At 44.9% G+C, this 27,641-nt stretch overlaps 1 protein-coding gene across 7 annotated transcripts in view; it reads right to left on the bottom strand.

The window, feature by feature from the left end:
- STK31 (serine/threonine kinase 31) overlaps positions 1-27,641 on the bottom strand; it is a 330,310-nt gene that overhangs the window by 257,668 nt on the left and 45,001 nt on the right. For all 7 annotated transcript variants that reach the window (XM_030201926.1, XM_030201936.1, XM_030201906.1 and 4 more), the window contains exons 4-5: positions 19,532-19,630; positions 18,260-18,334 (exon numbers count right to left, since the gene is read on the bottom strand). In XM_030201926.1, the coding sequence (XP_030057786.1) occupies positions 18,260-18,334; positions 19,532-19,630 (174 nt within the window). The remainder of the gene's footprint in view (positions 1-18,259; positions 18,335-19,531; positions 19,631-27,641) is intronic.

Below are 27,641 nucleotides of genomic sequence, written 5' to 3'. Positions count from 1 at the left end.
TAAGTTGATTGTTCCACGACTGTCAATGTTCTACATGTGAGCATGTCCTCATCGACCTTCAACACTGCTGTGGCCTTAGACATTAGAGGAGGGGGGAGGAGGGAAGGGGGGGCTTATTTGTAAACTGTTCAATGTTGATTATCTACTCAATATGTAATATTGGCTGAGGTAACTATTGTTTAGAGGTAAAAAACATTTCAATAAAAATATTTGGAAAAAAAAAAGTGCCTTCACATCCAACCCCCCCTTCACTCCCCCCCCCCCCCCCCCCCCCCCCCCCAGACTCTGGCTGAGTTCTTTCATGATAAGGTTCACAAGATTAAACTTGAATTCTCAACCAGGTCACCTCCACCTCTCCTTCCCTTTGTCCATTCTCTCAACCCTCCAACCCCTGCCTCCTTTTCTTCCTTTTCTGAAATCACTGAAGAGGAAACTACACATCTTCTTTCCTCCTCGAAACTAACTACCTGTTCCTCTGATCCTATTCCCACCCATCTACTTAACACTATCTCTCCTACTGTCATCCCTTTTATCTATCATATCCTCAATCTTTCACTGTCCACTGCGACTGTTCCTGATGTCTTCAAACATGCCGTAGTCACACCACTCCTTAAAAAAACCTTCATTGGACCCTACCTGTTCTTCCAACTATCGCCCCATCTCCCTCCTCCCTTTCCTATCCAAGATACTTGAACGTGCTGTTCACCGTCGTTGCCTTGACTTTCTTTCATCTCAAGCTATTCTTGATTCACTTCAATCTGGCTTTCGCCCCCTTCATTCAACTGAAACAGCGCTTGCTGAAGTCTCCAATGATCTGTTCCTGGCCAGATCCAAAGGTCTCTATTCTATCCTCATCCTTCTCGATCTATCTGCTGCTTTGACACTGTTGATCACGCTGTCCTCACTTGGATTTCAGGGCTCTGTTCTTTCCTAGTTTTCTTCTTATCTCTCCCAGCGTACCTTTACTGTATACTCTAGTGGATCCTCCTCTACTTCTACCCCACTGTCAGTTGGTGTACCTCAGGGATCTGTCCTGGGACCTCTTCTTTTCTCCATCTATACTTCTTCCCTTGGTACGCTGATCTCATCCCATGGTTTTCAGTATCATCTTTACGCTGATGACTCCCAGATCTACTTCTCCACACCAGAAATCTCAGCCTAAATCCAGGCCAAAGTATCAGTCTGCCTGTCTGACATTGCTGCCTGGATGTCTCAGCGCCATCTGAAACTAAACATGTCCAAGACTGAGCTTCTTATCTTTCCCCCTAAACCAACCTCTCCTCCTCCCCCATTCTCTATTTCTGTGGATAACACTCATATCCTTCCTGTCTCATCAGCTCATAACCTTGGGGTCATCTTCGACTCCTCCCTCTCCTTCTCTGCACATATTCAACAGACTGATAAAACCTGTCATTTCTTTCTCTATAATATCACCAAAATTCGCCCTTTCCTTTCTGAGCACACTACCAGAACCCTCATCCACACGCTTATCACCTCTCGCTTTGACTATTGCAACTTGCTTCTCACAGGTCTCCAACTTGGCCATCTCTCTCCTCTTCAATCTGTTCAAAATTCTGTGCACGACTAATATTCCGCCAGTGTCGTTATGCTCATATTAGCCCTCTCCTCAAGTCACTTCACTGGCTTCCTATCCGTTTCCGCATACAATTCAAACTCCTCTTATTGACCTATAAGTGCATTCACTCTGCAGCTCCTCAGTACTTCTCCATTCATCTCTCCCTACATTCCTTCCCGGGAACTCCGTTCACTGGGTAAATCTCTCTTATCTGCGCCCTTCTCCTCCACTGCTAACTCCAGACTCTGTTCCTTTTGTCTTGCTGCACCATATGCCTGGAATAGACTTCCTGAGCCGGTACGTCAAGCTCCATCTCTGGCTGTCTTCAAATCTAAGCTAAAAGCCCACCTTTTTGATGCTGCTTTTAACTCCTAACTCTTATCCACTTGTTCAGAACCCTTACTTTATCATCCTCACTTTAATATTCCCTTATCTCTTGTTTGTCCTGTTTGTCTGTCCTAATTAGATTGTAAGCTCTGTAGAGCAGGGACTGTCCCTTCATGTTCAAGTGTACAGCGCTGCGTACGTCTAGTAGCGCTTTGGAAATGATAAGTAGTAGTAGTAAGTTCCCTTCTTTTCTGAATAAGGTATAGATTGTACACTATGCTCTGTCTTGGCAGCTACAGCAGCCAAGCAAATTTTTAATAAACTTCTCATCTACTAACAGAGGAAACACGTTTCCCTCACACACACACACACACACACAGAAGCAGCTCTGTAACAACTTTCTGTTCTACACTCATAAAAAGCCTATTTCTATATAAAATACTTTTTCCAAGAATACCCGTTTGTTGTCTTATTGTGCTACAACTCCAATGGCCTCTGAGAAGTGGACCCAGGACCATAAGAAAAGGAAACAAGATTAGAAACAAAGCTTACGTCTGGGGCCTCAGCTCAGGTTTCTCAGATGATCTCCAGCTGGGTAAGTAGCACTTTAATTTTTTTGTTTTGTGCACTAGGTATACTGTATGCAATATAGACAGGGTGAGATTGCATAATCAACAGTCCCTGTGCAGATTTGTACATGTGTATTAGAGACAGAGTGAAACAGAAAAATCAAAAGACTTTGTGAACCTCTTAAAAGTTTGGTTATAGGCTGGATGACACTATTTAGTGAACATTTTCACCGATAACCTTTGCATTGTGTGTTTAGACAAGGTGAGATATTCATAGTTAAAAGGCTCTGTAATAATCCTCAATTTAAATTTTTACCTGCACCTTAGTGACATTACATGGGGTGGTTTGCATCTTTTGATATAGGCCTGGTAGACTGTCCAGTGTTTCAGCTGTTCAGAAAAGACGAATAGATATTCCAACTTTGTTTTGGAAGTGGTACTAAAGAGTGCTGTCCGATTTGACCAAAAAGTTTAATTCACTCATATGAATCAATTTTTCACTTTGATTCAGTTCTTTAAGGCTACCACCAAGAAATAGAAAATAAATTTAATTTTCTACCTTTGTTGTCCGGTCTTTTAATTTTTGTAATCATGTTGGTCCCAGTTTCTGGTTTCCACTTTCCTCTGTCTTCTCTCAACTCTTTTGCTTGTGTCTCCTGGTCCATTTGGCATTTCTTCTCTGTCCATGTCCATCATCCAACTCCCCTATGTCCCTACCATTATCTTCCTGCAATGGTGAGCATCTCCACCTTACATCCGTCCTCTGCCCTCCATCTCTACCTCTTTTCCATCCAGCCTCATTCCTCCTTCTCTCTTCTCCTTCAATCTATGGTCACACTGCTCTCCTTTTCTCCCCCTACATTGCAGCAAGTAGCACTACTATAACATAATGACAAATTTACAACACTTATTCTTCAAATCAGCACCACATCCCCTTATGACGCTTTGATTCTCAAACTTTAAAATTCTTACCAAATATTTCTTAAATTGAAAGAAAAATGTGATTAAAATAAAGGATGAAAAACGTCTAAATATTGAACGCTTTTCCAATATTAACACAGCACACCAGATGCATTCCCAACAGCCTCAAGCACATTGATCAGGTGTGTAAGTAATATTCATTGTCTTAGTGTAACTAAAAAGGACGAAACTGGCAGAGAGCTGCTAACACCAGCATGTTGCTAGAGTGTCAGTCAGATGTCCTAAAGAATGGCACTTTTCTAATCATTCATGCCAGACAAGTGGCTGATGTCCCATGTACGCAGATGGAGATAGAGACAGAAAAAAAAAAAACTCACAATTTCTTCATCCAGTGCAGCAGCCAGTTCCGTACCTTTTAAAACTATTGATCTTCTCCGGCAGCAAACAAGAGCAACCAATGAGTTATATTGCTCCTGCGGGTCCCACAGCCATCCCTCTGACATATTCACGGCTCTGCTGAAACAGGAAGTCGCATCACTGGGATGGCTGTGCGGCTGTCAAGAGCAGTATCACTGACTGCTCGTGCTTGCTGCCAGTGAAGAACAGCAGCTTTAAAAGGTACGCCGGGGGGGGGGGGGGGGGGGGGGGGGGGGAAGCAGGATCAAAGTATCCAATTTTTTTTTTTTTTTTTATTTTAAACCAACTTGAATTGTGAATTAGACATCACTAGTACTAAGTAAAACAGTCCTTCATTTAATACACCACACATCTTTCTGTGATAACTTAACTTTTTGTAACTTTGCCTTTTATTTCTCTGGAGGAGTAGCCTAGTGGTTAGTGCAGCAGACTCTGATCCTGGGGAACTGGGTTTGATTCCCACCGCAGCTCCTTGTGACTCTGGGGGACTCACTTAATCCTCCATTGCGCCAGGTACGAAAAAGTACCTGTATATACTATGTAAACCGCTTTGAATGTAGTTACAAAAACCATAGAAAGGCAGTATATCAAACCCCATTCCCTTCTCCTTCCCCTTTCCTGTATCTGTCTTGGTGAAAGCAAGCTCTGGTTGTGCTGGAAATGACAGATAGCACCTCTAATTTCTAACACCTGCCTTGCTTACTATGTTTTCATTCTAAACTTCCACCCTGTTATGGTGGTACCCCTTTTTGCTCAAAGATATAGGTCCTTAGGCATGGTCTTTATACCAGTACCCCTTGCCGAACATGTTTAACCTCCACTTTTCTACCTATCATGACAGTCTCTCCTTCATAAAAGGGAGCATTTCTAAATCCAAGGCTGCACAGATAGTTCAATAAATGAGAGTCAGGCCCCTACACCAATTACAGTGTTTTCTGCAGCCTCAAATATGGATGCATTTGATTTTAAAGAACTGAAGTAAATTATGCAGACATACTGTAAGAAAATAGAGGTTATGAGGGCAAGTTCCCTGAGGGCTCATAGTATGACATCCAAAAACAAATAGTAAACCAATACAAAGAATTCAAAAGGAAAACAAATAAAAGAAAATGTCTTTTCATCCAGAGCAGGTGCAGGGGGCTCATTAGTATGAAACAGGAAAATACTGAACTGGCTACTCAGTGTACCCAACTGACCAGAGACCTAGAAGCAGCACAATTTAAATTAAGTTTAAATTAAGTTCACTTGTCTATTAGATTGTAAGCTCTTTGAGCAGGGACTGTCTCTCTTTGTTAAATTGTACAGCGCTGCATAACCCTAGTAGCGCTCTAGAAATGTTAAGTAGTAGTAGTAGTAGTAGTAATTTGCATATCTATGCAAGGTACTCAAACCGAAGGTAAAAAAAAATTCCTTTCATCTGTTAATGAACAATTGAAGGAGGCTAAGACAGAACTGAGGGAAAGATGCACTAAACTTAACGAGCCAGCAACGTGGTTTTTAAACTGGTTCTAGCCAGTTTAGCGCGCAAGTAGTAAACTGGGACATGCACAAACAGGGGTTAGTGCATCTGGCCCGGAAACATTTAAAAAGTAAACTAGCCTCACAGGAACAGATTAACACTGTGCCTGGTCGGCATATAATATTTCTCCCTCAGCCCCTCTTGCCTATGACACATAATTACAGTGTCAGAATCAAGAATGTGGCAAGCTAAGGGATCACCCAAAAACCCAAAGGAAACAGAGGACAGGCACTCTGGAGAGGGCATGGCAGATGTTCTTTTAGAATTTCTCAGGTTACATTCTTTTTCATGAGATCCAAAGCACAGAGAAATGAATTAGAAAAGGAGAAAATTAAATGGGAACAGATAAACATACTGCAAGTGGAATTAGACAGATTAAAACAACTTCAAAGCAGCTAAGGAAAAACAATGCTAATGAATAAGGATGTCCCGACCTGTGTCCAACTACCAAAATGCCTCCCTCAGGTCTTCATAGACCTGCCTGGCTCCTTTCACTTACCTGCAGACTCGCTTCAAGTGCCTCAGGATGATGGGAAGGGTACAATCTCAGAAAACAATTTAAGGTTTGTGTCACCTTTAATACTGGACATTTATGGACACCCCAATGTAACCATCAAGATAGTGGGGCAGAATAAATTAGCTCTGATTGACACAGGGGCTAGAATTAGTTTTACAGAAATTCTCCTACTGACCAGAAAAATGGGGTATCCCTTTGCAAAGAGAACAGGACCATGAAATTGTGGAAACCACTGCACCACAGAAAAAGAAATAATTGGAATTGATAACCTCAAACAGTTAAATCTGGTGATGGATATGGCCAATCTTAAATTGTGGCAGTATACATAAATTCCAAAGTGTTCTAAATCAGATCAGCAGTATGATCAGAGTGTAATTCTCTGAGAGCCTGCTGTTATTCCAGTCTGGGCAAAAGACAAGCTAGATTGTGGGAGAATGCACACACAAATCCTATTGGAAGAAGAGGATCCGCCACCACAGAAACAATACACAGTACCTTATCAGGCAATACAGACAGTAACTAAGATTGTAAAGATACTGGAGAGGGATCTGATTAGACCTCTCTCCAACATGCAACTTGCAAGCCTGGTCAATATTCAAACCAGGGAGCTCCTTCAGACTCACTTTATTTCCGGGCCCTAAATCAAGTTTCCAAATCTGTGGTGGCCTCATACCATGAAATGATCTCTTACATAAACATCAACTGTAAATTTTTCTCTGTCTTAGACATATTTCATGGTTTTTGGAGTTTGCCCATGAATAAACAGTATGCATGGAGTGTGCTGCTCAAAAGTTACAAAGATTCTCCATCTATTTATCACAAATACATGCACGAAGCCCTGGAACATATGTCTTGCAGAGAAAATGTAATACAATATGTAGATGATAATTTAAATCAGTCTGAGAATGAATCTGCACACTAGGCTCACGTAAAAGATTTTAAAAGCTCTTAGAAGCTGGTCTTAAAGTGAATCCTGGCAAAGTTCAACAGGCTTCCTTTCTAGGAGTCACCACTAGCAAAGATTCTCAGAGAATAGAGCCGATACAGAAACTACCACTTCCTACAGATCAGAAATCACTCCAATCATTTCTAGAGCTCACAAGGTTCTGCCGTGAATGTATGCACAATTATGCTGAAGTCCAAGCTGTTACTTCAAATAAATGTGTCAAACACAGCGAAGATGACAAAAAGAATGAAAGCTAGATGATATCCAGAAACAGAGTTTATTAAAACATCCAATGACTCGATACGAGTCGTGTTTCGGCCACTAGGGCCTGCCTCAGGAGTCTCTTCTTGGATGTGTCTGAACATATTAGCTTTCATTTAAAGACGAGAAAAATCTCATACCTTTTATAATGAAAACTCATCACATTCTGTCCATTCTCACTAAAACATAATTTTAACTAGAGTCTCAGCTCTTTTCACATGGAGATCTCACCACTGTGACTCACCAGACGTCTTCCACTTAAATTCACAATTGTCATCTTAGGACTCATTGCCAATTCTGTTGTGTGCTGACATGGGCAACATTTCACGATATACGATGTGTCAGGACAAATTCCTTCTCAGTTAAGTTACTACTGCATTCTTCAACATGTACTAGGCTGCGTTTGGTTGCTATTCTCTACACATATTACAACATATTACAGAAAAATTGGACAAGAATTAGAGAAAAAAGTCTTTTATTACTCACCAGCACAGCATATATCAGTTGCAAGTTGTGGGAAAATACTAGCAAACTTACAAAATCTAACATCAGTACCTCTGGTAATTATAAGTAATCAGACTAATTATATAAAGAGGAGAAAAAGGAAGAAAGAAAGATTCTTAGCTATAGAGAATTAGTTGTTATGAATGGGGGGGGGGGGGAAGAGTACCCCCACCTTCATGGAAAAATAGGCCATGGAGGGTATGAAACTCTCCAGCATAACTAGTTTTCAGTTTGTCTGCAGCACACTTTTATGGGCTGTGGTGAGCATTCACTTCTCCTCTACCCTGGACCAATCATAGTTGCTGCATATGTGCTGGAGACTTGTAATTGGGTCTTTCATATGTGCTGGAGGCTTGTAATTGGTGACCCTGCCAAACATCTTTTCAGTAAATTAAATCTATAACAAGTTATACCAGGTAGCTGAGTTGCCCTAGCAACAGGAAGCCCCATCAGTGTCTGTAACCAGCCAGAAATTCCTTCATGTGGCTGACAGTAAAGAAAGATGGGGGATGGGAAATAGTGCAGCATACCTGAAGTAGAACATTATAGCTAAACATTATAGACAAACAGGATGTAATAGCAACTAAATTGATAAGGACTTTGCCCTGCAACAGCGTATATTGAAAAACATGGCCCATGTCAGCACACAGCAGAATTGGCAACGAGTCTTAAGTTACAATTTTTTTAATAAAAAATATTTTTAAAACACTTAAAATTGAAAATAAAATGACAATTGTGAATTTAAGCAGAAATATTAAAAGAACTGATGAAGTGATCATAATAAGATCAGATTTATCGTTTATTCATTTACTAGACAGACACTTATTACAAAGGTAAATCAGAACGATTTACAATATAAAATAACATTAAAAATAACATTAAAACATTAGATAAACATACTTTGAAATCCATTTGTGATAGGAAAGCACTACAAAAAGACAACACAAAGATTTGATATCGGCTTTGGAGTAAGTACACACAGAAAATCCAATATGTTAGCGTTTAACTTACAAAAAGGAGACTATGATGAAGTGAGAAGAACCATGGAAAAAGAAAACGGAGAAGCAGCTACAAAGATCAAAAATTTACATCAGGCTTGGAAGCTGTTCAAAAATACCATTCCGGAAGCCCAGGCCAAATATATTCTGTGTATTAAAAAAGGAGGACGGAAGACCAAACGATAGCCAGCATGGTTAAAAAGTGAGGTTAAGGAAGCTATTAGAGCTAAAAGAAAATCTTTCAGAAAATGGAAGAAGGAACTGACTAAAAATAATAAGAAACAGCATAAGGAATGGCAAGTCAAATGCAAAGCGCTGATAAGGAAGGCAAAGAGAGACTTTGAAAAAAAGATTACATTGGAGGCAAACACACATAGCCATAGTGGAGAGATTAAATGAAATCTTTGCTTCGGTCTTCACCAAGGAAGATTTGGGAGAGATACTGGTGCCAGCAAAGGTATTCAAAGCTGACGAGTCAGAGAAACAATGAAATCTCTATAAACCTAGAGGATGTAATGGTGCAATTTGACAAATAAAAGAGTAGCAAATCTTCTGGACCCGATGGTATTCATCCCCATGTACTGATAGAATTGAAAAATGAACTTGCAGAACTATTGTTTGTAGTATGTAATTTATCCTTAAAATTAAGCCTGGTTCCGAAAGATTGGAGGGTGGCCAATGTAACGCTGATTTTAAAAAAAAAAGTTCCAGAGGTGATCTGGGAAATTATAAACAAGTGAGCCTGACGTCGGTGCTGAGCAAAATGATAGAGAATATTATAAAGAACAAAATTACAGAGCATATTCAAAAACATGGATTAATGAGACAAAGCCAACATGGATTTAGTGAAGGGAAATCTTGCCTCACCAATCTATTACATTTCTTTGAAGGGGTGAACAAACACGTGGATAAAGGTGAGCTGGTCAATACTGCCCTGAGGTGTGGCTCTTCCAGGAATTGGTTTGGACAGCGGTTCCGCTGGTAAGCAGTCGATACTATTATGTGTGTTATAAGGGTAAATTGGATCTTACCTGCTAATTTGCTTTCCTTTAGTCCCTCCGGACCGGCCCAGAATGTGACTGATGGGTTGTGTACGCCTTCCAGCAGGTGGAGACTGAGAAAAAAAAACTGTGACTCTAGGAGCCAATAAGAGCCCTTAGCAACCAGAGAAAGAGCCAGTAATAAAGTACCAAAGCAGAAGTAAAGCCAGAGCAGAAAAAAAACAAACTGTGCATCCAAAAACCTGAGCAGCCACCGGCACATTGCCAACAAAGGGTGAGTGCCTTTAAACATATCATGGTCCTGCAAACGGGACATCTCAGTAAAACAGAAAAAAACATTTCTGTAATTTATATATTTAACTTGTTGTGGGGTTTTTTTGTAATAGAAACTCAAACTAGCAACACAGCTCCAAACAAAGAAAAACGCAAAACACAGAATACCTGAAGGGAGGGATCTGGGCCGGTCCAGAGGGACTAAAGGAAAGCAAATTAGCAGGTAAGGTCTAATTTACCCTTCCTTAGCATCCCTCTGGACCAGCCAAGAATGTGACTGATGGGAAGTAACAAAGCAGTGAAATTATGGGAGGGACCCAAGAAGCCCGGCCGAAATACGCGTTCTGTAAAAACAAGGTGCTGACGACTGAGGACAACCAAACGGTTAGAAAACGAATGGAAATGACGACTAGGTCGCCGCCCAACAATACCAGACAATGCTCTGCCCAAGAAGCTGCCCAACCTCTCGTAGAGTGGGCCTTACCATGCTCTGGTACAGATCTCCCAGAAAGAAGATAAGCTGAAGCAATCATCTCTTTAAGCCATCAAGAAATAGTAGGTTTAGAAGCCATCAACCCTCTGTGGGAACCCCCAATCAGAACAAACGAGCAGAGCGGAGAACATCACCAGTAGAGTTGATACAGAGATTCAACACCCGCTTGATATCCAAAGCCCTCAAACGCCGGTGCTCTTCTGAACCGGAAAAGAAACCCTAAGAGAGGCAAAACCACCGGCAGAGAAACATGAAACCGAGTTATGACCTTGGTAAGAAAAGAAGAAACTGGCTGCAATACTACACGATCACAACAGAACTCCAAAAAGGGTGATCTAGATGATAACGCCTGCAACACCGAAACTCATTGAGGCGAAACAACGGCCACTCGAAATACTGTTTTCAGAGTCAAGTCCTTCAGAGAACAGGAAGAAAAAAAGGCTCAAAGGGAGTGTTAGCAAGAATCTTAAGCACCAAATTCAGGTCCCAACGAAGAAAAGAACATTGCGAGAGAGGGTGAAGACAATTAACTCCCCTGAAAAAACGCACAACTGGAAGACTCGTCAGAGACCTGCCTATGAGACGACCCCGAAAACAAGACAAAGTCACAAACTGAACTTCAAGAGAAGCCAAAGCAAGCCCTTTGTCAGAGCACCGCTGCAAAAAGTCCAAAATGTGAGGAACCAAAGAACTAAAAAGAGATAAACTAAACTCCTTACACCAGCTTTCAAATATCTTCCAAGCACGCACCTAATTCAAAGAGGTAGAACGACAACGAGAGTGAAGTACAGTAGCAATGACCTGAGTGGAATAACCCTTCTTAATCAGCTTAACCCTCTCAAGAGCTCTAGTGCAAGACCAAATCAACGCGGATCCGGAAGAATGACTGGACCGCGCGACAGAAGATCTTGCACGACCGGAAACTTGAAGGGAAAATCCACCAGACGACGTCGAAGGTCGGCAAAAACACGGCCTTCGAGACCAAACAGGAGCCACTAAAATCAGACCTCCGTTTTGCGGCTCGACCTTCTGAAGAAGACGGCCTAACAGAAGCCAAGGAGGAAAGGCAAACAGTAGACTGAATGGCCAAGAGTGAAGAAGAGCAACCACACCCTGCGCCTTAGGATCCTTTTGATGACTGTATAACAGAGGACGATTGGTAGTACGTGCGGAGGTAAACAGATCCATCCTGGGTGACCCCAAATGATCGACCAGCAACTGAAACACCCCTTCGCTTAGCGACCACTTGCCCGGATCGAGCATGTGCCGATTTAGAAAATGTGCTTGAACATTTACTCCTGCTACGTGAGCCTCTGAAAGAGTCACCAGAAGAACTACTGCCCATTGAATCCGCAACGCCGACTCTCACTCCAATGGCAGACTCCTCATCTCCCCTTGCTGAATGATATATGCTACTACTGAGGCAATGTCTGACATGACTCTCACTGTTCGGCCTCACAGGAGATGAAGAAAATACTGTAGCGCCAAACTGCTCTGGTCTCTAACTGGTTGACTGAAAACAAAAACTCCTGATGAGAACAGAGACTGGGAGCAAACTGCCCCTGACAGTGAGCTCCCCAGCCGCTGAGACTGGCACCTGTTGACACCACAGTCCAGCTGGGCTGATCCAGAGGCATACCTTTGGTGAAATTGGCCTCCCAAAGCCACCAGCGCAGACTGGTCTTTACTTGGAGGAAAAGTGGCAATGTCTGATGACGAGAATCCTTCTGGGACGACCAGCTCGAGAGAAGTGATCTCAAAAGAGGCCGCGTAGGCGCCCTGTCCCAGGGAACCATCTCGATCGCCGCCACTATGGAGCCTAAGATCTGTACACAGTCTCTTGCCGACAGACTGGAATCGCGCAAGAAGAGACGAATCTGAGCCTACAACTTGAGTACCCTGGTCTGCATAAGAAAAACGCGCTCTGTCACATGTCGAACTGGACTCCCAGATATTCTGATGACTGAAAAAGGAGAAGACGACTCTTCTGTACATTGACTACCCAACCAAAGGACTGCAAAAAATCTGCCACCCGAGCTGCCACCGAACATCTCCCGTGGGAAGACTTTGCGCGGATCAACCAATAGTCCAAAGAAGGACGCACTAAAATGCCCTCTGTTGGAAAAAATCGTAGCTATCACGACCTTGGTAAACGAAGGAGGAGCAGACGACCAGAAAAATGAAAAAAGGGTATTACGAGAACGAGAAAAAACAGAAACTCTTCTGACCGCACTGCAACCAAGATTGGCCAGAAAGTCACCATACGAAAATTGTGCACCTAGAGGATTTGACTAACCGCCTTGAAATTCCAAATTGGATAGAGAGACGACCTTAACACTGGTCCACCCGAAGGACAGGAGACAATCGCCCAAAGGACCAGAAGTCTATGGAGATAATCTCTGATGACTCCGGTTTGGATGCAAGAAAGGCAAGGAGATTCTAGGAAAGGATCGGACAAAGGAAGACTTAACTGTAATGCGTAACCTTCCCCAAAAATCAGCAACACCCATTGATCCGCGGGAATCTGGGCCCACCTCTCTTGAAATGACGTCAAACAAGCGCTGCCGGGAATAGAAATTGGGCCCACACCCCTTCTTCGCTGAGAGGGGAAGTATTACTTGTTAAGTGTCTGACAGCACTTTTACCTTCTATAGAAGGTAAAACACATGCAAACTCAACAATCTAGCACCTAAGCCTTAATTGAACTGTTGAGAATAACCCCCCATAGGGATCAGTATACAAAGTGCTAAGCTGGAGAGTGGTGCTGCAGATCAACACTAACCGCCTAAACCACAAATTCGAGAACTAGTGGGCAGACTGGGAGCAGCTGTGGCTACTGACGAAAGCGGGACGCTGAGCTAGCTGGACCCTCGGACTGTCCCAGCATGGCAAAGCTTATGCTCTTATGTTCTCATGCAGCCCTGATCGGATAAGTTTGGCTAGCCAAACAAAAACTACAAGCTGTTCCCTTGGCTGGATTGAAAAGGCTAGGTAGGGAGCTGCGCACACCTCTGCAAATGTACAAAACTGCTGTGTGGACATAAGACTAGGATTGGGCTAAAGCATATAAGCAAAAAATGTGTACTGAAGCTTGAAAAGTGCATTAAGAGCTTCCTATTCCAGACATCTGCACCCCATTGTAAGAAGGAAAAGAAAAAAACGGTGGGTGGGGGGGGGGAAAAAAGGAGGAAAGGAAAGATGAGCTTAGAGTAGCCTTATTATAAACTGCTCTCCCCAAAAGAATGATTTTCAGCCAACTGCAGAGCTGGAAGACCATACAGACCTTAGCAAAATAAAAATAACATAGCAACAGACTAGAAAGGAGCATACAGATGGAAACATGGATGTCAGACAGAGAGAAGCCATTTCATTTTTTTTTTTTTTAAACTGAGGCTGCCATACTAAACATGCCCAAAGCAAACTTCTGTTTGATCATTTGGTAACTTACTTACAAGTAAACGCACACCCATGCTCTTATTAACTTTAAATCATAAAGATAAAAATTCACTTGCTCCAATGAACCTTGTGCCCACGAAAGTAAAACAAAAAAATGCTAGTTTCCAACACTCTCTATCCCTCTTGTGTGCTGTTTGTGAAAACAGTAAACCTTAACCTTCACTGCTCTGCTAATGAAGGAATTACTGAGCAGAAGAAACAAGAACTGTTTAACCTCCTCAGGGAATCTAAACTGTAACAGAGGCACCCCCTGCAGAGAATGCTTCCCAGGAGGGTCCACAGGCTCAGCTTGTAGCGCTATAGAAATGCTAAATAGTAGTAATAGTAGTAGTAGTAGCTTTATGAAGGAGAAAAGCCTTGTACTACTGAAGCACAAATTCAGGAAGAAACTTCCTTCCCCCGCTGGCAGCACAGATGGCTGTGGTACAGAAAAAGGCTCAAAAGCCAAAGGGCAAGAGAAACAACCAGCGAGGATATATTCAAAATGGCGGCGTTTCCCGCCAAAAACGGGAGCGAAGGAGACGCGATCGCTGGCCCAAAGAATGGACACCCCTGACTAACGGTACCGATGACTGCCCAATCACAGTACCCTGGTTTCTGAGGAGCGATACCAAAACAGCAAGAAGAGAATTATACCAACACTTAAAAACTAATCAAGGAAGAGAGAAAAGTATAGAAAAGACTGAGACTGAAGGGCTCACCACCTTCCACCTGCTGGAGACAGATTATTGAATCTTTCTCTGGTTGCCAAGGGCTCTTATTGGCTCCTATAGTCACAGTTTTTTTTTCTCAGTCTCCACCTGATGGAAGGCATACACAACCCATCAGTCACATTCTGGGCCGGTCCAGAGGGATGCTAAGGAATTATGTATCATTGCAGTTTATATGTTTTTGTGTAGTTTAGATTTTCTTATGGCATTGGATGTTATGTTTGTGTTTTTGTAGTATCTGTGATGTAGTTCCTCCTGAAGAAGTGCCACAAAATGCAGTATCGCATTGAGGCGCTGAGGGACGACTGTTATGCTTAACCTCAGCTGGTTTGGGCGAAGTTTCTCTGCAGTGACTGGAGAAAATAGGATTACACGATCAAGGATTGAGTGGCTTGCTCAGAAATTTTTTTAGTGCAATAATTTGTGAAAGTGCAACAAATGAAGAATATGTTGATGACTTGCAACAGAAACTGTGAGAATTGCAGCTAGATATAGAGGCAGTATAATGCAGATGGAATCTGAGCAAAAGCAATATCATCTGCTGAATTAGCTGCTGCAAGCGAACTGATTGGACTATTTCCTTTCGTAAGCATTGTGTGCAGAGGAGTGACTTTTGCCCAGCTATAGAGTGTTGTGTGTTTGTTGTATAAATATATACAAAAAAAACACTTAAAGTGAATTTTGATACAAGTTGCTGTTTCTGGAGCACATTAAGAAGAGTATTTGTAAACAAATGCTCTGGTTCATATAAGTATAGCTCTCTCTTCTAAATAGACAATTAAATTTTAACTGCCAGACCCTTGACCATTCTTCTACTTTTGGAGATCCCTTCTCATTGTTTCTACTCCATCCAGGGTATCCACTCTATTGGCTATCTTCGTGTCAACCGCAAAAAGGCAAACCTTTCCTTCCAACCCTTCAGCAATATCTCTCACAAGTATAATAAAAAGAATCAGCTCCAGCACCGACCCCTGAGGAACTTCACTGCTCCTTTCCCCAAAGCGGATTCCATTTACCACCACCTGTCTGTCAACCAGTTTTCTATCCAGTTCACCACTTTCGGTCCTAAGTTACATAAGTACATAAGCATCGCCATGCTGGGACAGACCAAGGGTCCATCGAGCCCAGCACCCTGTCACCGACAGCGGCCAAAAGAACAAGCAATTTGTCCCGCCCTTCCTAGAAATAGTGTATTATTCCCTCGTCCATTCAGCCCTTTCAGCTTATTCATGAGTCTTCTGTGGGGGACCGTATCAAAGGCTTTGCTGAAATCCAAGTAGATTACATCTATTGCACGTCCTTCACTCAGTTCTTTGGTCACCGAGTCAAAGAAGTCAATAAGATTCATTGAGCAGGATTTTCCTTTCGTAAAGCCATGTTGCCTCGGGTCCTGTAACCCATTAGCTTCTAGAAAGTTAATTATCCTTTCTTTCAGCAGCGACTCCATTATTTTTCCTACCACCGATGTGAGACTTACCAGTCTTTAGTTTCCCACTTCTTCCCTGTCTCTACTTTTGTGAAGAGGGACCACATCCGCTCGTCTCCAATACCGCGGAACCTCTCCCATCTCTAAATATATATTAAATAAATCTTTAAGAGGTTCCATCAGGACCTCTCTGAGCTCCCTCAGTATCTTGATATGTATCCCATCCGGCCCCATAGCTTTATCCAACTTCAGATTCTCCAGCTGTTTATAAACTTTCTTCCGTAAACGGCGCATTCCCACATATTCCCTTGGCAGCCGACTGCGGTCCTTCTCCAGGATTTTCTTCTGTGAAAAAAAAACAAAAGTATCTGTTTAGCAAATTTGCTTTTTCTTCATCATTATCCACATAGTGGTTTTGCAGCATCTTTCAGTCTCACAATTCCATTTTTAGTAGTTCTCCTTTCACTAATATACCTGAAGAAATTTTTATCACCTCTCCTTACCTTTCTAGCCATTTGTTCTTCCGCTCGGTGCTTCCGGTACAGGATGGTACCAGAAGCACCGGCATATTGGCACTGGAGGAACCAGGTGCATTTATTAGCAACTTGGGAAGCAAGGGAGGCACGAGGTTCCCCGAAACGGCACACACGTTATATACAGATTTCGGATTCCTATTTGAAAGCGTTGAGCCCCAGAGGGTGCAGTCTGATCCTTAATAGGAGTACCGTTAAGCCCTAGAGATAAGGAAGTAGGCACCTGCACGCTCAAATAGCCCAAACCCATATGCCTAGTTGGGGAAGGAGGGGAGGAGGGGGAGGATCCGCCTGGACTATCAGAGTACAGGTTTAGGCGAACAGTCAGAGAGAGGGAAGAGAGGAGATGTTGGGAGTATTAAGATAAGAGGAGAGGAAGGAAATGTTAAAAGAAAATATTTGGATGTTAAATATCTTGAATACCTACGTTGTACAGGTTTTTGACTTATAGTGAAAAGTATTTGGAACATGTTAGATGTCTAACCTGATGAAGACTCAATAAAAACGTTGAAACATAATACTGGAGGACCAAGGGTCAATATTAGCAAGTAAGGTGCCGATACTCAGTATTGCCGAGTACCTCCTGAAAAAAAAAACACTGGTTATATCAAATATTTTGTGAAAGACACTTGGGCACTAGATATTCTCCTTCCTTTCTCTCTTCTCATAAATACAGTCCTTTTCCTCTCAAAAGAAAATAGCAGATGATTCAGCTTGTCACCATCATCCATTATTTCAGGACTGTAGCCTCCATTTATGGTAGGGAAAATTGCAGATGAAGTGCCTCAGTCAGAAGCCTCTTAGCACTCCGTCCAATTTACCATTCCATCAGCATCGCTCTTCAAAAAGGCCTCAGTTGCACTATAGGATATACTGGCCCACCCACAAAATGGTGACCTATTCACCAATCAGTATACCAACAAGATGTCATCGGAAGAAGACAGCACCAGCCATAATTCTACTTAAAAAAAGGAGGTATCATGGAAAACTAAGACATTTAGCTTTGGTCTGAAAAGCTAGCAGTTGGTAATGTAATTTGCATGATATAGACTGGCAAAGATATAATATGCTCTGTTTACCTGCTGTGCCTGGAGGGTATACATTTCTCTCTAAGCCCATGAGGCCCAAAAGTATCTCTCTTGTTTTAAAGCAACTTATGCTGAATGCTGTTTTCACAACCTGTGCTAAAGCAACTTTCGTAAAACCAGAAATTATTTTTCAAAATGGCAAAACCAAATCTATGTCTGAACTTGCCCAGTGCAAAATAAAGCCAGTAAGATATGCAAACCTAATTTCCAGTTTCATTCCATCATAAAACTAATAGCTTCATATGGAAAATTCCTTGGTAACTACTCCCTCCCCTTCCTCCCAAACAAGCCTTAACCATCGCTCTTCCTGCTCCCAGCTGCACCAAGAGCCCCCCCTCCCTTCCTCTCACTTCCTCCCACCCTATTCCTGGCCCAGACTAGATCAACTGAATGACTCACTGTCCACTGTGGGTCCCTTCCTCCATCTATCACAGAGGCCGCTACTTTTACCTTGAGATGTGAAAGGCTGCCTGCCTTCTAATCGCACAGCTGCATGTTCTGCAACTGTCACTTTGCTATGCATATGCATGGCAATTCACAATATACCACCTCCCCCTCCCCCCCCCCCCCCCCCCCCACATATCACAGCCACAGGCAAACAGTATGGGATACAGACATCAGCGCCAGGACCTAAACATACAAGTCTCAATAGAGTGACTGTTGATCATCTAATGATATAGATGTAGAACGGTCACCCTGCTAGATACAACTCTATATTTAGTACCATTTCATCACTGATCACTTGTTGCAATTTGCAGCGATACCAACAGCGGTCTTCAGAAAACAATCCACCATATATCTGTGCACAACACAAAAACATACGAAGTTATACATCTGCAACCAGCACAACCTAGATACTGCTCAATTTTGTATTAAATACATACATTTTTTAAAGATAACCAAACCAATATTCCACAGCTTCTAATGCAGTGGTTCCCCAACTGAGGGTCACTACCCCAAAAGGGATAACAAAATCCTCACTTGGGGTTGCAGCTACAGCCTGAACCCCCCATCCTCCCTCCTCCCGCATATACACATGCACACAGTGGCATCACTGGCCTGTACAGACTGATAGGACACTAAGGGGGGGGGGGGGGGGGGGAGTAGCAAGGTGCAGTAAAAGGCGAGTTTTTACCACACCTTGACTTACCACAGGAATCAACAACCTGTGGTATAACAGTCCTGTAGGTTGCTATCTACCATGGTAAATAACACTGCTTGCAAGCCACTCCATGGCCCAATGCTCCTAGTCAAGACAACCAGGGTCCAACGACTCCCCCCCACCCCCCCAATCCTGTTATCATACCTTAATTCCCTGGTAACCTTGGGGGTTCCCCAGGCAGAAGCAATCTACAGTCACTCCTGCCCGTCTGGAGCAGTCCATCAAAATGTCAGGACTACTGCTAAGGGCGCCATTTTGATGGACAGCGCCAGAAGGGATGGAGCAACTGGGATCACTCCTGCCTAAGGAACCCTTATGCCACCAGGGAATTAAGGTACAGGCACAGGCTGAGGGGTGTAGGATCAGGTGGTGGCTCTCTTTAGTGGTGGGGATGGGGTTGAACCCTGGTGTTCATGGCCCAATGTTCCCAGCTGCAAATGGGCATGGAGCAGAGGTATAAGCCTAAAGCTCGGCAGTTAAAATAGTGTCGTGGTCAGGAAGTTTGGGAAGCATTGCTTATACTATCTTTCTCAGTAAAAAGCAATGGATATTTTGGGGAAAGTTCACTCTCCAAAAAAGCTAACCCAGTGTTTCTAGTCTATGAACTTTGGTATATTCTAATTTTTTTTTCCAGTTCTCCAATTTTCAATCCCTTTGAGGGATTTTGTCCCTAGATGATCTATTGTAATATTACAGCTTTTAACCACTAACTCTCTTCAAACTGAGAAAGCAAATTAAATTAGCATTGCTCCCAAGCAAAAACAGAAGGAAGGATAAAATGAAAATGGACAAAAATACAGCCTGTGCTGTTGATCATTCTATTGAGGAACTTACCTTACAAAGATCAGGATTACCAAAGACTTGGTTCATTGTTGGGCAAATTCTTGCCAACTCACTTGTTATCTCTGCGATCTCACTGTTTTTTTCAATATTCTACACAGAGAAAAGCACCAAACGGCATTCAAATAATTTGCATGACAATTACTTTCTGTTTACAAACGAACATCTGGAAAAATGATGTCTTACCCAATAATTTTTGTTCCTTTACTCCAACCAGAATAGTCCAGACTTATGGGTTATGTCCATCCACCAGCAGAAGGAGACAGAGAAAATAATTCCAAGTAATTTGCCTGTCAAGGGTACCGGTGCAGCCTGGAATGCTCAGTATTTTGACTAGCCAAGCAATGGTGCTCTGTACCACCACAAGAAAAGCCAATAAATTCAAGTCAGTAAAGCCACTTGTGCCAAGGAACAGTATTCTTACAGTCCCTGTGTAAGCTAAGTCAATCCACAGACCCCACCCAGAGGAATGGGAAGAAACGATTTGTCACTCAGCCTGCACTCTCTGATCTGCAGACCCACCCTCTAATCAGGGAACTGGGACAAAGTTCGAAATTTAAGCAGGAGCCACATGTAGTTGGGATAGCAAGGTGGCATGGCGAACGAGCAGTTAGTATAGCAAGGTGGCATGAAAATGGATCTTAAGATAACAAAACTCCAGTCACTGCAGTGAGGACAATGGTAACCAAGTGTCAGTGCAGGGGTTGGGGACCCACAGGAACTAGAACTGGGAGACACCGGAAAGTGACAGCGTCTGGACTGGTCTGGTTGAATTTAAGGAAAGAAAATTATCAGATAAGACAATTTTCTTCCTCATCATCCACCAGACCAGTCCAGACTAATGGGATGTAACAAAGCAGTGTCCCTATTAGGGCAGGAGAAACCCAAGAACAAAAGAGCCCGAAAGACCAATCATGGAAATCTGGAAAGCACAGGCAATCATTCCAGGAAGGGGAAAGAAACTGCCAGAACCCACAGACCGGAAAAAACAGACTATGTATCTGACTGGAAAGAGGCAGAAGAGGACCAAAGGACGCCAGTGCCCTAAAGTCCAGAAGAGCCTATGTGGCAAGTCCAGAGAGGCAGACCAGGAACCAGAAAACAAGGCCAGGAAACCAGCGTGTTCAAAGAACAGAGGATGCCATGGTCCTGACAGCACCTGAGAAGGGCACAGGAGAGGAGATGAAGCCACGCTTCCACTCCAATTGGAAGGTGCAGGCCACTGTACAAAGAAAGGGAAAGACCTCCCCTGAAAACGATAGGAGTAGCTACTGTGCTAAGAGAACGGAGTTGTGGAGAACAAAAGCCGAGCTTTAAAAGGACCCCGAAGTCAATCCTGAGCAACAGCTACAGGAAGTGATGACCACTCATTCCTGAACTCAAACCAGGAGCAAGCTAACAAAAGAGACATCGATAGATCTGGAATCTTTCTTTCTAGGAAGAACCCAGAAAAGTGCTGACTCAGGACCTTTAACAACCGGGGAATGCTCCGATGAAAACCGAAATGGCCTCCACTCAGACAAAAAGAGCAGCATGACATACTGGAATTGAAGTCAAGCAAGGACCCCACAAAAGGAACTCCAAGGCAGAGCCATAGGCATATTCCACAGGGTCAACCAGGAGAAAGATGCCCAGCCAGATATATGCTGTAAGTTCATCTCTCAGTGGCAGACCGAAGAGACTGTGCCATACGCTACAAGGACCATAAGCCCCAACAGAGGCAGAGGCCTGCTGCACCAACAGAGATGGAAGCCCACTCCACCCCTCAAAGTGCAAGAAAGGTGAGCTGCTAGATGAGGATCCCTGTGCTTCTGTCAGGGATGGAGCCAAGAACTCCCTAAGCCAATAATAACCGTGCAATCCCTAGAAGAGCAGCAATGCCACACATGTAGGGAAGGGACTGTGCCCGGACCCTGAGACAAGCCCGCTCAACCGCAGAACAGTCAGAGATAGGGCTCTGGTCAATCAGCCATGGGACCCTGTACGACTCCCCGAGATGAAAGTATGCTCTCCTTCTAGAGATGGGCACATGCCCAATACTAAGAGAGGCATCGCCAACTTCCACTGGCTGGGCCATGGCAGACACCCCAAAATGGAGCCTGTGGTTCAGTAGAGTATGGTCCTGTACTCTAATAGCAGCTGTCTCAGTTGAAATCTTGCCTCTCTTTGGAGTAGCAGCCTAATGGTTAATGCAGTGGGCTGAGATTCTTTGGAAATGAGCTCTATTCCCACTGCAGCTCCTTGTGGCTCTGGGCAAGTCACTTAACCCTCACATTGCCTCAGGTACAAAAAAAAAAAAAACAACTTACATTGTGAACCCACTAGGGACAGAGAAAGTACCTGCATATAAAGTGGACACACTGCATATGTCTAGGTGCGCTATAGAAATAAGAAGTAGTAGTAGTAGCAATGCTCAACAGCAGGAGGCAGAGCCCCGCCCAACCACCAGACCAAGAGCCATGCCCAGCAGTTGGAGCTAGGCTTGACAGCTAAGATGGAGGAGGAGCGATATGCAACATCCAGAGATGGAGCCCTGCTCGACATTTGGACAACGGATCCCTGCTGAAGCACTCCCCATCCAGATATGGGTCTGCATCCAAAATCCAAGAAGAAGCTATGCATCACAGCCAGAGCAATGCCTGGCATCAAAAGATGGCCAAACTATCGCCATTCAGAGACAGAGCCCCCCCCCCCCCCCCCCCTCCAGTGACTGAGCTACATTTAACATCTAGAGATGTAGCCACACTCGACGGCCCACAATGGAGCAACACCTGCCACAATGGAACCACGGTTGCTACCAAAGATGGAGCCATGCACCCCACCAAAGATGTAGAAACTTCTCCAGCCATAGAAGGAACTATTGAAGATGGAGCGACACCGGGCAACCTGAAATGAGGCTACATCCTTCAGGCCAATATAGAGGACTTCCACCTCCAGTGACAGTTCCACACGCTACAGTCAGCAAGATCACAGAGTTCCACAGCAAGTTATGGATGTACATACTGCCTACTATTCAGCAACTGCCATCAAGAGGCCTCCAGGAGCCAAGGTACATTCAGAAATGCAGGCCCAGATTGGATAAATGGATAAAAGAGACATGGGAAAACACCGAACACCAGAGGTTGAAGGCATCGGCAGAAACCAGCACTGAACCACGAACAGTCTAGGGTGTAAAACCCTAAAAAGCAACTGCTCAACGAACCAGGACCAGATTAGGGCAGGCTGGCAGGAAACCGCGCCACCAGAACCAAGCAAAAGTGCTGCTGACCCTGCTGCAAAGACCAGCTCCAAATAACAGGACAGAGACGTCGGGCCCATGCCGCAGAAGGCCTGAGCCCTGTCTGAAAGCCCGTCCCACTACAAGCAGCACTCTCCCGACCACCACCAAAGGCAGGGAAGAACCTCAGCTGACCCCGTGCTGCCCACTGGAAGTGAAAACCTCTTCCCAGCACAGACGAGTAGAACCAAGCCAGTGGGATCAGTGGAGAAAAACCTTGATGCAGCCGAGGCCTGCACCAGCTGAATCACTGACACAGTAAACACAAAAGTGCAGGAAGCAGCGCCATCAGGTACTGTGCCTAATCACCAAATACAGCACTGAAAGAGCTGCGCACACACAGTACTTTACACCTCCCTGCTCCAAAAGGCATCTCAGCGGCAGGTTCTCTTTCCTTTTTTTTTTTTTTTTTGGGGGGGGGGGGGGGGGGGAGTGGCAGCGCCAGAGCAAGCGGGAGGAAAAGGCACTCCGGGACCACATAGAAACCTTGAGGGGACTAAGACAGCAGCCACTGGAAAAGAGGATCCGACTCCCCAGTCAGCTGTGCTAGAGACATGGTGAAACAGAAGTCCACCCAAAAACGGACAGCATTCACCCTGATCAGCAGCCCAGGGTGAGAAGGGACCTGACGCACAGTAGGAGATATACCCAAAGGGGGGGGGGAGAAGAGCTGGCACCACTGGGTGTCACCCCAGCTGAGAGATGAGGGACCCCGGCACCATCAGGTATCATCTATTAAGGCCAAACACTCAGCTAGAACACCCTGCTCAACTGACACCTAGACAAACCAAGTCAGGAACCAGCCAGGAGCTGCCACTGACTGTCCACCATCTGAAAGGAGACAGAGAAAATACTGAGCATTCCAGGCTACGTGATACCCTTGAAGGGCAAATTACTTGAAACTATTTTCTCTGTTTCCTTCTGCTGGTGGATGGACATAACCCATTAGTCTGGACTGGTCTGGTGAATGACAAGGAAACATTTATTTATTCAATGTCATATCTGTGGCTCTATGGGTCCCTTTTTTTTTTTAGTTGTTAAAAATAGTCCTTCTAAGAATAGATTTACAATAATAGTCACTAACACACTCCCTCTTGGAACCACAACCACCTTGGCACTGGTGAGGAGACACAGAAGGGGAAATTAGGACTTACCTGATAATTTTCTTTTCTTTAGTTCTTCACACTATTCCAGGACAAGTGGGTAGTTATGTCCATCGACCAACAGGTGGCAATACAGCATACAGAACTGAGCACCTGTATATAGCCCCTTGCTATCTGCCCAGTTCCTCAGTATCAGTCCAAAAGCAAGAGAAAAAGAAACAGGAGCAAGTTCAGCAACTATATAGCCCCCAATGGCCTAAAAGGAAACGACCCTACGAAAAGTCAAAGAAGGCTTGGGCCCAATAAGCAGAACACAAAAGCTGCGCATACTTCCGCTGCGAAAAAGGGCATCAAGAAAACGTGAGGGCTGCTGGAATAGTATGAAGAAATAATGGAAAGAAAATCATCAGGCAACTCCTAATTTCTCCTTCCATTACGCTCACTCCCATTATTCCAGGACACGTGAGATGTTCAAAAGCTATCCCTATGAGGGTGGGAAGCCAAACACACCGACCACAGGACTGACTCCCCAAATGACACCTCTGAGCGTGCAGCAACATCCACCCAATAATGCTTGCTAAAGGTATGCAGCAAGACCCAAGTCGCTGCCCTGCAAATATCCTCCGGAGATGACAATGAGGCCTCCACTCAGGACGTAGTCATGCGCCTAGTAGAGTGCGCCTTCAAAACCTGCGGTGGAGATTTCCCATCCAGGATATAAGCTGAGGCCACAGTCTCCTTCAAAGAATGGGCGATAGAAGCCTTAGAAGCCATAAGACCCTGTTTTTCTGTTTCTCAAACAGGACAAAAAGCCTGGCCGACCAATGAAAGTCGCTGGTGACCTCCAAGTATCACAGGAATGCTCCCCGGACATCCAACAACTTCAAGATGGTATACTGTGCCCCAACCTCCTCCCGCTGAATGGGAGGATCCATGGACTGATTGGCACAAAAGGCCAAAACCACCTTAGGTAAAAAGGAAGGAACAGTGCGGAGTGAAACCCCAGCCTCCGAAAAACAAAGAAAGGGATCCCTACAAGAAAGTCCCTGCAGTTTCAAGAAGGAGGGCACCGATACAATGGCCACCAGAAAACAAACATGTTTAGAGGATTTTTCACCGCCACCCTACAGAGAGGCTCAAAGGGAGGGTGCTGAAAGACCCACAGAACCAAGTTAAGATCCCAGTCAGGAAAGGATGCTTGAAAGGGCGGCCGAAGATTCACTCCTTTCAGAAAACGAACCACATCAGGGTGTGTAGCTATGGACCAATTGCATAAGCAACCCCGGAAACACGCCAGGGCCGCCACCTGGACCTTCAAGGACTCCAATGCTAGGATCTTCTGCACCCCTGCCTGCAAAAACGCCAGAATGTGACCAATAGAGAAAGAAAAGGGGTCCAGCCCCCGCTCAGAACACCAGTCCTCAAAACGACACACGTGGGCATAGGCCAAGAAGTAGACCGCTTCCTGGCTTGAAGTAAAACAATGATGACGGAGTTCAAATAACCCTTCTTTCTCAGGCACTCTCTTTCAAGGGCCATGCCATAAGACCAATGTGGGAGGGACCTTCCATAACCACCAGTCCTTAACAGAGAAGAGCCCGATCCAAAAGGAGTCTGAGAGGCGCCCCGTCCAGGAGCCAAATCAAATCCACATACCACGGCCAACGCGGGGGCCACCATGATCAGCCAGCCCTGATGGCCTGACACTTTCCTCAACAGATGACCAATCATTAGCCAAGGTGGGAAGGCATACAGCAACCCCTCTGTTGGCCACGGCTGCAGCAGGGCATTGAGATCCAGCGAGTCCCGCTCCCTCTGCCGGATGAAAAATCGCCCCAAGACCTTGGCATTCGCTCTTGTTGCCATGAGATCCAAGTATAGCATTCCCCAGTGCTGCACCAACATCTGGAACACCTCGCACGACAGTTCCCACTCTCCGGTATCCAGACAATGTCTACTGAGGAAGTCTGCCTCTACATTGAGCGACCCCATAATATCAGCTGCTGAGAGACAGCGCAGATGCGTCTTCACCAAGGTCATCGACAAGCTGAACTCCACAACCAAATGACTGCTGTGAGTACCCCCTTCTTGTTGATATAGGCCACCGTCGTAGCATTGTCCAAGAAAACCCAAACCGGAGTCCCATGGAGGAACTGAGTGAAGGCCTCCAGAGCTCAATGCAGCCAAAGTTCCAAGCGGTTGATGGACCACTGTGCCTCTACCGAAGACCAAGATCCCCAAAAGTCAGGTGATCCCTGTAATGGGCACCCCAGCACGCCAAACTGGCATCGGTCGGTACCACTTCCCACACCAGAACTGGGGGAGGGTAACTCCAATCGCAAGGACTGATAACGCAGCCACCACAACAAGTTCCGTCTGGCAGCGGGCATCTAGGAAAGTCGGACATCATAGTCCTCCGAAACCAGAGACAAGCGGCTGAGCAGCAAACGTTGAAGCGGCCTCATATGTGCCCTTGGCCAAGGCACCACCTCCATGGCCGTGGTCGAGGACCTACACATAGTCCCAAGGCCGAGGACTGGGAAGAAGAAGAATTGACTGCAGCTGATGCCTCAATTTCGCCCAATGCTGCTCCATCAAGAACATCTGTGCCAGGAATGTGTTGAACAACACTGAGGAACTACAGCTGTTGCAACAGGACCAGCCTGCTTTTATCGAAATTGATCACCCACCCCAATGACTGAGAAGGCGAACCACCTTCGCCAACACCTCCACACTGTCCTGGTAGCACGAACCCAAATAAGCCAGTTGTCCAGGTACAAGTGAACACTGATCGCCTGCCTCTGCAGGAAGGTAGTCACTACAACCCTAACCTTGGAAAAGGTCTGTGGGACCGTAGTGAGACTGAACGGCAGAGCTCAAAACTGAAAGTGCCTGTCCAGAACCACAAACCACATGAACTGCTGATGAGGTCCCCAAATCGGGAGGTGCAGGTACACCTCCTCGAGATCAAGAGTAGTGAGAAACTACCCCTCTCTCACCAATGAAATCACAGATTGCACGGTATCCATGTGTGGGACCCGCAGGCAGTGGTTGACCCCTTTGAGATCCAGGATCAGGCGCGCCATTCCCTCTTTCTTGGGCACAACAAAGTAGATGGAATAGCACCCCTGACCGCACTCAGCAGGGGGCATCGGAACAATGGCACGAATTGACAACAAGGCCTCAACCTTGATCTGCACTGCTCGAATGGCTCCCCAACATGGGGACTTTAAGAGAAGAGGTGCAACCGGGAAGGAGAACGCCAATCTGAAGCCATCGCGAAGAATGTCCAGCACCCACTGCTCTGTGGTGATGGTGGTCCACATGTCCACAAATGCCTGAAGGCATCCTTTAATAGGCACAGATAGCTGGATTAGCCTGGCATCATTGAGTTTGTCGGGGAGCAGTCACTGCTGTCCCCCATGAGCTGACGGACGTCCTGTCCCCTCATATGGAAGACTGGCGTGGCTGAAAGCATGTCTTCTGACCGAAGGATTACCAAGCTCAGGCCAGTGAGGACAAGCGAGCCACCGGATGGGGCCTATTCTCCGGAATTCGCTGAAGCTTAGTTTCTCCGAGCTCCTTGACCAGGTTGCCGAGATCATCTGCAAACAACAGCTTCCCCCAAAAGGGCAGCTTAACCAGACGAGCCTCAGTGGCAGCATCCGCAGCCCAAGCCCACAGCCATAGCTGACCCTTCACAGCGACATCTCTTGGGTGGATG

The sequence above is a fragment of the Microcaecilia unicolor genome, chromosome 1 (assembly GCF_901765095.1).
Source record: "Microcaecilia unicolor chromosome 1, aMicUni1.1, whole genome shotgun sequence".
Classification (NCBI taxonomy): Eukaryota; Metazoa; Chordata; class Amphibia; order Gymnophiona; family Siphonopidae; genus Microcaecilia; species Microcaecilia unicolor.
The sequence above is the reverse complement of the archived record's forward strand: the minus strand, read 5'-3'. Positions and strand labels throughout refer to the sequence as shown.